The sequence below is a fragment of the Setaria viridis genome, chromosome 4 (genome assembly GCF_005286985.2).
Source record: "Setaria viridis chromosome 4, Setaria_viridis_v4.0, whole genome shotgun sequence".
Classification (NCBI taxonomy): Eukaryota; Viridiplantae; Streptophyta; class Magnoliopsida; order Poales; family Poaceae; genus Setaria; species Setaria viridis.
The window spans coordinates 31704469-31716884 of NC_048266.2; the positions used below are offsets into that span (position 1 = coordinate 31704469).

Consider the following 12416-nt stretch of genomic DNA (forward strand, 5'->3'; position numbering starts at 1 on the left):
GGCTGGTCTAGATCTTTTTCACTCTCAATCAAAGAATTGAAGTTTGTTTATTTGATTAATTTACTAATCGTATTTTGTCTTGATGTTAATGGCAGGTGAGGCACTTGATAGTGATGCTATGCCAATGCTCTCTAGATTCATGGGAGCAGCATATTGCCATGCACCGGGGTGGTGCCGACACTTTCTTCTCTACAAGGAAGAATAAATAAAGATACAAAGGGGGAAAGTTGCAGCACATCAGTTTGGTCAGATTTGGAACGGGACCTACTTGCAATAATTCACGGTTAACACATAGGAGAATCAACACGGCAGGCTAATCAATTAGTACTAGACACCTTTGCATCAATCCTGATTAGCATTCTTGGATCTGAAATGGAAGTGCCCTGTAACTGTAAGAGAAGTCAATCTATCTGTGCCCTAGCTTCTGTGTCTGTGCACCTAGAGAGGAAGTGCAAAAAACTGACATGTTCTTGGTGGTTGCCACAAAGATAGAAACCCCGGTAGGTGGTTTATGCGGTGCACTGTCAGTGTACATCAAGTGGCCTGAAGTAACTGTTGGTGCAGCTCAAACAGCCCTTTCTCTATTAATTATCACCTTCGATTCCTATCTATCACAGCATTTACTACTGCTAGTGGCCTTCTCTTTCCCTACATTATTCTTTATCTTTTTGTCAGGAATATATTCCAACAAAAAGAAGAAAAAAAAAGAGGCAAAACTGGCACGCCAAAAAAGAGAGGAAAGAAATGCCAAATTGCAGCTTGGGTTTGCAAGCGACGCATCGAAGACGACGATGACATCCTTCTTGTGCTAGCTAGCAGCACGGACCACCAAGGCCATCATGATCATGGTCCCAAAGCACCATGGCTCCTCTGATTCCAAACCTCGAACAAGAGACGAAGGCGCAAATTTGGAGAGCTTTCGCCCTTGGAAAACAGTCAGATTGGGAAGGGGAAAAAAAATGCCAGGGAGGCAGATGATCCGATCCAAAAGCCCCCAAATCAAGAAGCAGCATGGTGTGTTCTTCAGCACAGGAAGAGGCTTGTGATTCTGTGGATGGAGCATGTCCCCGTCACCGTCAGGCTCCCAAGGTGCAACCTGGTCCAGGCATTGTCCAGCTTCCGTTGGCGTCTTATCTCTTTCGAGCCATTGGAGACACAAATTCCCATGGCTGGGACTTGTGAATGTGACCGGATGTAGCGAGGTAGTACATAGATATTGTACTCTAGAGCAGAGCATGTTCTGTGGCCCTGTCTGGTAGATCATATGTTGCCCAAATATCAAATTAAGCAGGATTCCTTTTTTTCTGATAGTCACTTTTTTTTCCACTTTCTTTCCATCAGGTTTCACTTTGCAGGGATCAAGGATGTCAGATCAAGTGTTTTAAGGAATCATTTTTTTTGTGTGTGTATATCAAGGTTTACCGTAGAATATGTCGACACAACCACCTTTTTTTAATTCATAGTTGAAATTCATTTAACAATTTTGTTGAAAGTTCAAAGGATGCATGAAGCAATTGATCCTGTGTCAGCATCATAAGTTCTTTATTGTACATCTCGAACTCTTGCTCATAGAAAGGCTAGATGAAGAAATATACTAAGCATCAGCTACATCACTAGGAAAGATCTGGAAGGATGATCACACACGTTTTCGATAAAATAAAGTGCTAAGAGAGACGTGAACGTCTGAATTCACACAACCGAGTTACCTACTGCATGGTCATTTTCAGCAGATAGGAGACTCACAAGTCTACGTAGTTGGTGACAATCTCCCTTTCTACCTTTAGGAGAGATGTACACATGTTCTAGCAATCTTCGTAGAAGTATCGACACCCACTAATGCCAATTGCCAAGACACGGTATGCAAAAGTTAAAAAAACAAATGAAGACATGAGTGTGGTAACCAATGACTGTAGGTTGCTTTAGTGCATAACCAATTTTCAAACTGTTATAGATTAGGAATTTAGGATATGCTTGATGTCTTCCCCTGCTAATGATGATCCATGCGTGCCTTTACACGAGAGCACTGTCATTTAGGCCGTTTAAACAGCATTTAAACGCTAAACGGTGGCAAGCCATTTCCATTTAATCGACTGTTTAACCCGTTTAATCAGCCGTTTAGACCGAATAATGGCTAAACAACATGTGACCAACTGTTTACCGTTTAGCATTTAGCATAATGCTGGACAAGAGACGTACTCTTGTCAACTACTAACCCCAACACTTTTGGACAATGGTAAAATTCGTCTACTTTCATTGACAGATCATAATTTATCATCCTTGTAGCCAAGTCCATACATGCTAAAGCCAAAATCTTACTAAAAGGGCACGATGGGTCAATTTCTTACATGGGCTCGATAAGTACAGCATAGACCTAACCCTTTGACCAAAACAGAAGAATGGGCATCCCTTTGCCCATCCAGTGAGGTCTCTTACGCGTCTACACCACAAGTCAAAACAAGTATGTCTATAGCTGTGGTCGATGACTAGGCAAGGCGTCAAAGAATGAACTGATTCAAGCAAAACATATCCAACAAAATATCTCAATCTGCCAGGTATATGTTGATGTACTCCATGACTAATTCAGCTATAGGTTTCAGAATGTTCTACATCGCAGACAAATTACAGCTTAAAATACATTAAAAATTGGGGAAAGAGTTTCCACCTTCTCCCCCAGGAAATTACTCTGAGCGACGTGTCAAGCACTTTAGTACTGCTTTTCATCACACTATAGACTAGACCTTTCATCTTTGCAGTATCCCCATGTTCTACTTCTAGCCCTGCGCTCTGGATAGCAAGCTAGAGAATGATACAGGGTTGTTCCTCATTTGTTCTTGAGCTTGCTTCATTTCCTCAGGATCTTCAACCACAAAGAGTAAAGTCAGTTACCCATATATAAATGAAATCAACATTAGCATTTCTGATGCCTCAGCAAGAAAGCTATTGAATTAAAGCACAACTGCAATTTCACTATTATCGAAAACTAAAAAAATCCGGAATCAATAATTGATAATGGCTATCTACAGAGAATCAACCAACAAGCTCTCTAAAGGGCACATATGATTCATAACTGCAAGGACATCATGAAGCCTACATATGATCAGCAAACGCCAGTGTTGTCAGTTTATAGTATTACAATGAAACAGGCAAGACAATGTAAAACTGTATAGATAGCAGATGATGAACTAAAGATACATAAACTGTTTAACAGGCATGAACAAATGGTACAGAAGAGTAACAGTTTCAACTAATATACTTGATCCAATAATTTATCCAGTGCACAAAGCTTAATACATAAGAGCATACTACTACTCCAAAGCTGCTATGTGCTGGTGGCTAGTACATATAGTGTAATATACTAACAACTGAAGTAATCCAATTCATGGATGCAAAAGGGTTGAAAGCTTACCTATGTTCTCCATCATCTTGGGCATCACGAAGACCATTAGGACCATAAAACCGACCATCAACCCCATGGGGCTCTTCAAAAGTGACATAACGGAGAAAGGCTCCCTCACCTTAAAAGGTTGAAAAGGAAAACAATTACGGAGGTTGCTTTCGTAAGATACTTTACTAAATCAACAAGTGAAGAAACAGATCTTTTTTTTTAAGAAAGCAATAGCTACCTCATAGTACTGCTCTTCTTTCAAAGGTTCCAGCACAAGCTCATTCAGAACTCTTCTGGTTTCAGTCAGTGCTGCTTGAATATAACCAGGATTCCTGGCACTGATGTCTACTCGAACCTATCATGCAACAGAACAGGGAGTAAATTTATACGCCCATTTTTGCTCATCTTACCAATTCAAGTACTCCCTCCAGCATTCATGACAAGAGGTAGTAATATGTACTTACAGGAGAAAAGAAGTAACCAATTGAGGAGACTTCAATCAAATGAGTTCCAGCTGGCACATTGTGGCTTAAGTATATATGGTCAAGGAGCAACAATAGAGCAATATAGTATACTAAGCTAATACTGCACTAAGAATATCTACAATGAAAGATTTACACAAGAGCAGACAAGAAACCAGTGGCATGCACTTGATGAGAGCTACAGTTTCTTTGCTTAGCACACTACTATTGTATTGTATCTTTTTTCTTAAAACAAAATCTATTAATTTACTTTAGTATGGTAGCACAGTATGATAGATTGATAGGTGATTTTGCGTCCATCAGAATTTCAAGATAAAGCTGAAACTTGTGTATTCACGTCTTGTAGGATACAATGCAAAGTAGCCATCTGGCCTGGCAAACGTAACCCGCTGACCACCATTAAGTATCACTTTTGTGTTTGATGTTTTAGCTGGAAGACCAAAGCCCTTCGGATTCGCACCTATAGCCATAGCAAATAAATAACATCAGACACCAAAGTACCAGACTGACAACAGGGAGGTAAGCTTTCAGCTTGAAACTTAGGCTCCAAACACCTCAAGGAGCAGTAACAATCTAGATAATGAATCCAACACTGAAAATTCCATAATTCTAAAACTATGACTGGCTAGAAAAGGAAACATTACATTAACATTCACTGTTAAATGTGCTAATGATCACTTCCAGTAAGCTCGGTCAAGAAATATTGGTTCAGACATCATGGCGAAACATTCACGAAAGAAAGAAACTAGCTTGGAGTAGGGCAGCGTGGTGGAGAAGTATATCAAAATGTCTACTCTAATTTCATGCGATTTCTCAGAAGCCATGCTGGCACAGCATCAATTAATCTAAAATAAAAGTGAATTCTCATCTCCAGTTCATTCAGTTACTGAAATAAAGTAGCAAAAATCAACTTCAAAAACAGATTACACGTCTCTCAACTCCTTATTTTGGACAGAACACACCTGTTAATTCAGTTATTCCAAACAACAGATAGCAGGAATAGCAGTATAGCACACTCTTCCACAATTAAGGACTACACTTAAGTCTGTATAAGCTATAACCTTAGCTACTAAAACTTGCCCAAAATCATTTCCCATCGGAGCAATGGCCAATAAATCCAAGTAATCCAAACTGTTTCAATGTCCGGTTTAGACAAGCAAGTTGTTTGAAGTCCACAGCAAGCGACATCGAGATCTAAGAACAAACATTCCAGCAGATCAGACTCCTAAATGTAACAGCTGGCGCATCTAATTTGGCACTGAGCTACAGGTATACGATCCCTAAACGCTACAAACCTAGCAACAACTCAAATACGCATCCGGAAGAGTTGGATAGGAGCTGGATCACTTACCCTCGATCTTGATACGCCCGGAGATCGTGTACCCCTCGCCAGATCTAGAATTGCCAGCAACAAGAGAGAGCGGTCAGCAAAGCATCCGGCCGATCGGATCACGGAGGAAACCGAGCGGAGGCAAAGGCAGCGGGGCACCTACCCGGCCTGATGCGCGGCTGCGGCGCCGAGGCACGCCGACACGACGGCGACGACGAGGAGGACGAGGAGGCGGCCGTGGCGGGGAAAGGAAGCGGCCATCTTCGCCGTGGTCGTCGCGGTCGCGGAAGGCCGGAAGGTGAGAGACGAGAGCTCGTCGCGGCCTTCGGCTTGCTTCGGTTCGGTTTGGGTTGTTCTCGGCGTGGGCTTCGAGGACACGGAGAATAAGGGGCTCTTCTTTTGGGCTCAGACTCTATGGGCTATGTATTGGGGCCTGTTGGGCTAGTGAATCGGGAAGGTCAGATCCGGCCCGTAAGACCATGGAATCTTGTAAGAGTGCTTTGCTGGCGTATGGGGGCGAGAACGGCGGGCCCACAGTGACAGGGCCCTCCAACCAATCTCACGAGTTACGAGGGGGAATCGTGACGGATACGGCTGCCTTTCTCAGCGACTCACCTGTGGCGTGGGCTCTTTCCCGTTCCGTAACGGCTTGGCTTGCTCGCCAGTCGCCAAAGTGATTTGCCAACGCAGCGGCAGCGCCGCCGAGCACGAAACCGCCGGGAGCTTCCTCCAGACCTCCTCCCACCGCTCCGGAGTGCGCTGCCGCCACCGTCGCTCTCTGTCGTAGGGGGCGGAGATCCACCCATCCATTCATTCATCCGAGGCGCCCATTGGTCTCCTCTTTGTTGGCAGGTAATCCTAGGACGGCCTCCATTGTTCTAACAGTTGTGTCTTAGTTCTCAACCAGATCCAAATCTCTTTGTCTCTATCTCTATATTCATTCATTGTATTGTGCGTTTCTGTGCTGCGTAGTGCGCTGTTAGTCCAAATCCATCCATCCATGTTTGGGCTAGGTTCGTTTGCTTCTTGAGTATCAGGATCAAGAGTCAAGAGTAGTTGGCACCACACGACTTTTTGGGCCCGATTAAGGTTTGCTCCAGCTTATTTCCAAACAAATTATTAAAAAAATGTCGGGATTCAACTGAATCCAGTGCGATCTCGCAACTCTTTGTGCCCTTCATGCAGAAGGTATAAACAAAACCAAACATTTTTTGCATTGGTTATCTTACATGGCCCACTGATATATTAAGAAAATTCCTTCACAGCCTACTACTCATATGAAGATGATGTGAGGAGTACAAATCCCGAGCTGAAATAAATCCAGGAGTTAGGATATATTTTCTAGTTTCTACACACCTTTAGCTCATTAAGGGAAAAAAAACAGTAAAGAGAGGTAGCCTGTTGTCAGGTTGAGCGCGCTAAGGAACCTGTTGATAAGACTTTCTTTGTCTTCGTTTGACCTTCCTCACTCATACACTTGGCACTGGTTCATACATGTGTTCTTTCTTCTATTGTTTGTTCTTATTATTTCTTGAAAGACAGCCCTACGTGCCAACAAAGGCATAGTTTGGTTGTGTCATCTTATTCTCTTACTCTGTGGTACAAGGGGTTTACTTACGACTGCTGTTTCTGTTGGAATATTAATCTTGGTTGCTGCTATTCAGGATAATAGCAGCCGAGCATCCCTGGATAGCAGGTGGCAGGATCCTAGCATTAACCATAGGTTTAATAGCATTGACCATAGCGTTATTGCTGTAGATCCCCTAGCTGTCTCCTTAGCTGTACACTAATGGTTAGGCGTGTAATCCTGCCCTCCTGAAATCCAGCCTGCCTTGTGTGTATACACGGCATGACATGAATGAGAATCATCGTGGAATTCTCTTATTCTTCTCCTTCTCACAGTTTCTATTATTCAAAATTTTATCTATCTTTTTTGCAAGAGGATATAAATAGGTTCCTGGTAACCACAAATGGTTACAATCTATAGTCATGGGTAGGGTCCACCAAATTAATAGCTTGAAATTGGATGTGTCCTTTTCTGTCAGATTTTCCAAAAGATTCCTCTTTCCTTGGTATCCGTAAAAAAAACTTGCCATTTACTTTTAATATGTGTAGAAGAGCAATCGTATTTGCATGTAAGGGCAATTCTGCCATGGTTTGACAAATAATTGTTTTGAAAGAAGGTTTGGCAAGTAATTAGGCAGGGTTAATTTTTCTTTATCCCATCTGCTGGCATTGGATCTACGAGCGCAATGGTGATGCCAAACTAATTATTGCAATATCAAACGTGTTAGCACTAATCTTGTTACTAGAGAGTTGTCCAGGTTCAGCTAGTGTCTAGGTTCATTCCTATCAGTGCTAGCTAGATTTCAGCTTGTAGTTTAAGAGAATAATATGCAGATCATGAGGCATTTACTGCATTAATTAGAAGGATATCATGGGCAGGTGTGTAGCCTTGTATTAGCTATATATACGTGAGAAAACGACGAGGACTAGTGTGGCTTGTGTCAACCAAAATACTTGTGTCTTGTTGTGTTCTTATGTGTGTACCACCAGAGAAGAAATGCTAGTGTGTTTGTGATAAACACCTAGCGAGATAGTGAGTGATTTCCAACAAAACTAATGTGACCTATGTGTTCTTCTGCACTTAGACAATACAATAATTTTAGTTGCTATCCTTCTCACCAAGTCCTTTGTTGAGTAGCAATATGCCATTGCTAGTTCATCAGTAAATATTTCTGTTGCGTGGTCAGTGATTAGAAAAAATAGATTTGCAATCCCATTAATCTCTTAAGCATTCTTAGAAATTGATTTTGTATTCTTGGCTGAAGGGCATCAACACTTTCCTGAATCAATGATGTGCTGGGGTTTGCTGGTGTTATCACTACATGCTCTTTCATGCCTGGTTAGTGGTGTCACCTCTAGTCGCACAAGCTCTTACGTGCGTACAGCATTCCCATCTACTGATATACCTCTAGAAAGTGAATGGTTTGCAGTTCCGAAGGGATACAATGCTCCACAGCAGGTAAAATAATTTTGTCACTAGACTCCAGCTCATTATCAGTGCTATCATGTATACTCTGTTTATTGTTTACATCATGTTGTTTCAGGTTCATATCACCCAAGGTGACTATGATGGAAAGGCAGTTATAGTATCTTGGGTTACTCAAGAAGAACCTGGGCCAAGTGAAGTGTTTTATGGCAAGGAGAAGCAATATGACCAGAAAGCAGAAGGAACAACAACAAACTATACATTTTACGACTACAAATCTGGATACATACACCACTGCCTTGTTAGTGGCCTTGAGGTAATATGCTAATAGGTTTCATTTTTCTTCTCATATACTTCAGGCTTTATGTTATATTCTTATTCAAAATGTTTGCGCTGCACGCTTCTCCCTGCTAAATATGATAGTTCAAACACAACGCTTCTCTGATAGAGATGACTTCCATTGTTGAAAAAAATCTATTAGTGCAGCTACTTTCTAGAATGCTATTTGCGCAGCTTCCATTCAATTATTATGCACATGTTGGTCTGGCCACAGAATTTTTTTCTTTGAAACATGATGTGCAGCTATTGAAAGTAATTTGAGACATTTATATTTTTTTTAGATGATTTGAGACATTTTCTCATTTCTGCAGAGTTGTCTTTAGCCCTTTGTACTGTCAGTTTCTATGTAAACTTAAAATATATGATATAATTTTACTGTTTGCACTTTGCAGTATAACACTAAGTATTATTATAAGATTGGTAATGGAGATTCAGCTCGAGAATTTTGGTTTGAAACGCCTCCAGCAATTGACCCAGATGCATCTTACACATTTGGCATCATAGGTTTGTCTTTTTTATTTAATTACTATTACTTTTGGTTCACTCATATTGTCATGTAATTGCATTGGAACTCTAACAACTCCTGCCCTAGTGGTGCATGAGACACAAAGAGCTGCATTTGAGCACAGCAAGTATATGTTGATTTTAATCAGCTTACACTATGTAATGATTGAGCATGGCTAATGGTTATAATTACAACCTTACCTGAGTTTATATCCTGAAACCACTCCCGAAATGCATTCTGTCCTTCCATATAAAGCATACTGGGAAAATGGAAAATCAACTAGTTATCATGGACAAATGTTAGGTGGATGATATTGCCTTATTGATTTAGTGCTTTGAGCAGCTTGATCTCAGCTCTTCCTGTCTCTGTTGTTCCAGGTGATCTGGGGCAAACATTTAATTCTCTGTCAACTCTTCAACATTATGAGAAAACTGGAGGACAAACTGTTCTATTTGTTGGGGACTTGTCATACGCTGATAGATATGAACATGATGATGGCATTCGTTGGGATTCTTGGGGTAGACTTGTTGAACGCAGTACTGCATACCAGCCATGGATTTGGAATTCTGGAAACCATGAAATAGAATACAGGCCTGATCTGGTAATTTATCTTCATGGTTTTGCAATTTTTTGTTAGTGAAAGCCCCAGACAATGCTAACAAGTTAGCAAAATTCCTGACATTTACCGTGCATCCTCTGGAAGCTTTTCTGTGTTATTGTATCTTGTTTAAGCATCTTCAAGCGATGGCAAGTGCGACTAAAAGGCCACTGCAGAGAGGTCATGATATAGACTACAATTGCGTTCTTATTAGTTAGGTTTAAGGTGACAATTTCAGTATTAGCTACAATATAGCTATGCGGTTTCATACCTTGCCAATGATTTATTCGCATATCATTATCACATGATCAGAGCAATACCTTTCATTTGAACATAACTTTCTAAACCTGCTTTGAAAAGGAAAATTTTACCAATGCTTGTTGTCTTTTCTTTCAGTAACTCTTATCTCTATTCTTATTTGATATTTTCAGGGAGAAACTTCTACGTTCAAGCCATATCTGCATAGATATATGACTCCATATTTGGCATCAAAGAGTAGTTCTCCTATGTGGTATGCTGTCAGGCGTGCATCTGCTCATATCATTGTGCTGTCTAGCTACTCTCCATTTGGTAACATGCTCTTCCAGCTTGCTTTCTTTTGTTTCTGCCGTGCATATTGCAATATGGACTTTTTTTTTGTCTGCAAGAAGTTTAAAGTCATTTGTCTGTTACACTTTGTTCCTTTTGATTTCTGTATCTAAGATTTCTTTTGGTTTTAGTGAAAGTTTGAAACTGCAGTTAAGTGATAAGCACTTGTAACCTGTAGTTTTGTGTGGCAACAGGTGTTGATGCTTCTTTAATGAGAACATGCCTACAATAATCCCTTTAAATGGACATCATATATATGTATTACTAGATTTCAGAAGCATATTTGATTTAGTAGCTGGGTCGCCTTTACCAAGTTAACTGATTTGTTAGTTTTTTTTTGTGTCGTATTCCAATTCAAGTATGTGTCCTAACTTCTAAACTTCTGATGTTTATTAGTAAAATACACTCCTCAGTGGTGGTGGCTGAAGAATGAACTCAAGCGTGTGGACAGGGAGAAGACACCTTGGCTTATAGTTCTCATGCATTCTCCCATGTACAACAGCAATGAGGCACACTATATGGAGGGAGAGAGCATGAGGGCTGCTTTTGAGAAATGGTTTGTTAAGTACAAGGTTGACTTGGTGTTTGCGGGACATGTTCATGCTTATGAGAGATCAGTAAGTTCTTCCCTTTGGCACAGTGTCCTTCCATTTGAACTCTTTCGCTTGGTAGAAATGCTTAGTGTGGTCTGCATTTTGCGAATTTGTTCCGTCGGAGTTGAATCAGAGATCTGAATGTTGATTTCTCATTGATACCTTATAAATTACTTGCAGTATCGCATTTCAAATGTCAACTACAACATAACATCAGGAAATAGATATCCGGTGCCAAACAAATCTGCTCCTGTTTACATAACTGTTGGTGATGGAGGCAACCAGGAAGGACTTGCTTCAAGGTGAGAGGAATAGCTGCAAACTTATTATTGGTACTATTCCGTTTACTGAACTTTTACACCCATCTGGCCTACTTGCGATAAGGTTGTGGTGGTTGAGGTCATGGTTTGACCTTTCAAGTCCCTGGCCACCTTAGCATTGGAGATAGACTTCTCCTGCGTACATTGCTCCTTTTTTTGCTTTACCAAACTCTTACGAGGCTTGCCTGATGGGCTAACCCACCATGTTGCAGGTTTTTGGACCCCCAGCCAGACTACTCTGCATTCAGGGAAGCTAGTTATGGCCATTCAATTTTACAACTGAAAAACAGGACTCATGCTGTCTATTGTTGGAATAGAAATGACGATGGGAATCACGTTCCAGCAGACACCGTGGTGTTCCATAACCAATACTGGTGAGTGCCCTACAAACAGCTTTTATATATCTGTGGCAAGTATTGTTTTAAATGCCATGCTCATCGATTGCTTCGTTTATGAGCTTAATAACCTGCCAGTTTGTCCTGATAGGCAGACTATAACCTTTGATAATTTGCGATTGCTTTTCTAACCTCTAACTCCTGGTGCCATCCATCTGATCGAACGGACAATGTTTGGTGCGCAGGACAAGCAGCACGCGCCGCAGGAGACTGAAGAAGAACCATTTCCATCTGGAGAACCTTGAGGGTCTGATCTCCCTATTCTAAGAGCCGATACGCTGCACAAGCACAAACTTTGTGGAGCAATGGCAGGATAGCAAGCACCGTTGCTAGTGTCCGTTGCTCTTCGGAGCAGCAGCACCTGTGATGATCAGACTGGCAATGGCAAGTCCAGCTACCTGATTTCATGCCAAAGGAGCCATGCTGCCCCTGTGATCTGAAAGGCTGGACTGCGTGAATATGGTGAAAATAAAACGAGGTCGGATGTAAAAATTTTACACAAAGTAAACAGCGTCGTTGCCGGTAGGAGTTTGTTAATCCCTCTCCATGCCATCACCGGGTTACGAGCTGATGTGGACAACACATGCTGGTGCTACGAATTCTGAATTCTCCCCGTTCCATCGAGAAACGGGCAGGCGCCAAGTGCAGTAGGTCAACTAGGCCATTTCTTAAATCCAGAGAGACCTGGCCCAATCCCATGAAGGCAGCCAACCCCGGAATTGGTAATGACGGACTAGTCCTACTTGACCGGTAGCTTTCGGGTTTCCACATCTCTTAATCTACGTTCTCTGCCCAGCCATTCGGTGTCTTTCTTGTATTGGTCACGCGTCACCTGAATGGCTCTCTGCCGTCTCACCGAATCGTGTCCACGTCAGACAGAGTCATAATC

The 12416-nt window shown here is 41.6% G+C and overlaps 2 protein-coding genes across 3 annotated transcripts; one reads left to right on the forward strand and one right to left on the reverse strand.

The window, feature by feature from the left end:
* Positions 1 to 2495: 2495 nt before the first annotated feature.
* LOC117852968 (ER membrane protein complex subunit 7 homolog) lies at positions 2496 to 5565 on the reverse strand. The gene is made up of 7 exons (XM_034735296.2): positions 5361 to 5565; positions 5219 to 5262; positions 4219 to 4327; positions 3850 to 3913; positions 3624 to 3740; positions 3407 to 3515; positions 2496 to 2857 (listed from the first exon to the last, which is right to left on the reverse strand). Exons 1-7 carry the CDS (start codon positions 5456 to 5458, stop codon positions 2772 to 2774), a joined length of 627 nt encoding a protein of 208 aa, XP_034591187.1. The 5' UTR covers positions 5459 to 5565; the 3' UTR covers positions 2496 to 2771.
* Positions 5566 to 5804: 239 nt separating this feature from the next.
* On the forward strand, positions 5805 to 12064 carry LOC117852967 (phosphoenolpyruvate phosphatase). 2 transcript variants are annotated; one of them, XM_034735295.2, is made up of 11 exons: positions 5805 to 6049; positions 6170 to 6286; positions 8029 to 8222; positions 8308 to 8505; positions 8921 to 9032; positions 9411 to 9634; positions 10063 to 10201; positions 10616 to 10836; positions 10993 to 11114; positions 11345 to 11506; positions 11713 to 12064. In XM_034735295.2, the coding sequence occupies exons 3-11, from the start codon at positions 8052 to 8054 to the stop codon at positions 11792 to 11794; spliced, it is 1431 nt and encodes a 476-aa protein (XP_034591186.1). In that variant the 5' UTR covers positions 5805 to 6049; positions 6170 to 6286; positions 8029 to 8051; the 3' UTR covers positions 11795 to 12064. The 2 variants fall into 2 exon arrangements, with proteins under 2 accessions (XP_034591186.1, XP_034591185.1); XM_034735294.2 differs by lacking the exon at positions 6170 to 6286 and having other exon boundaries at positions 5806 to 6049.
* Positions 12065 to 12416: the final 352 nt, after the last annotated feature.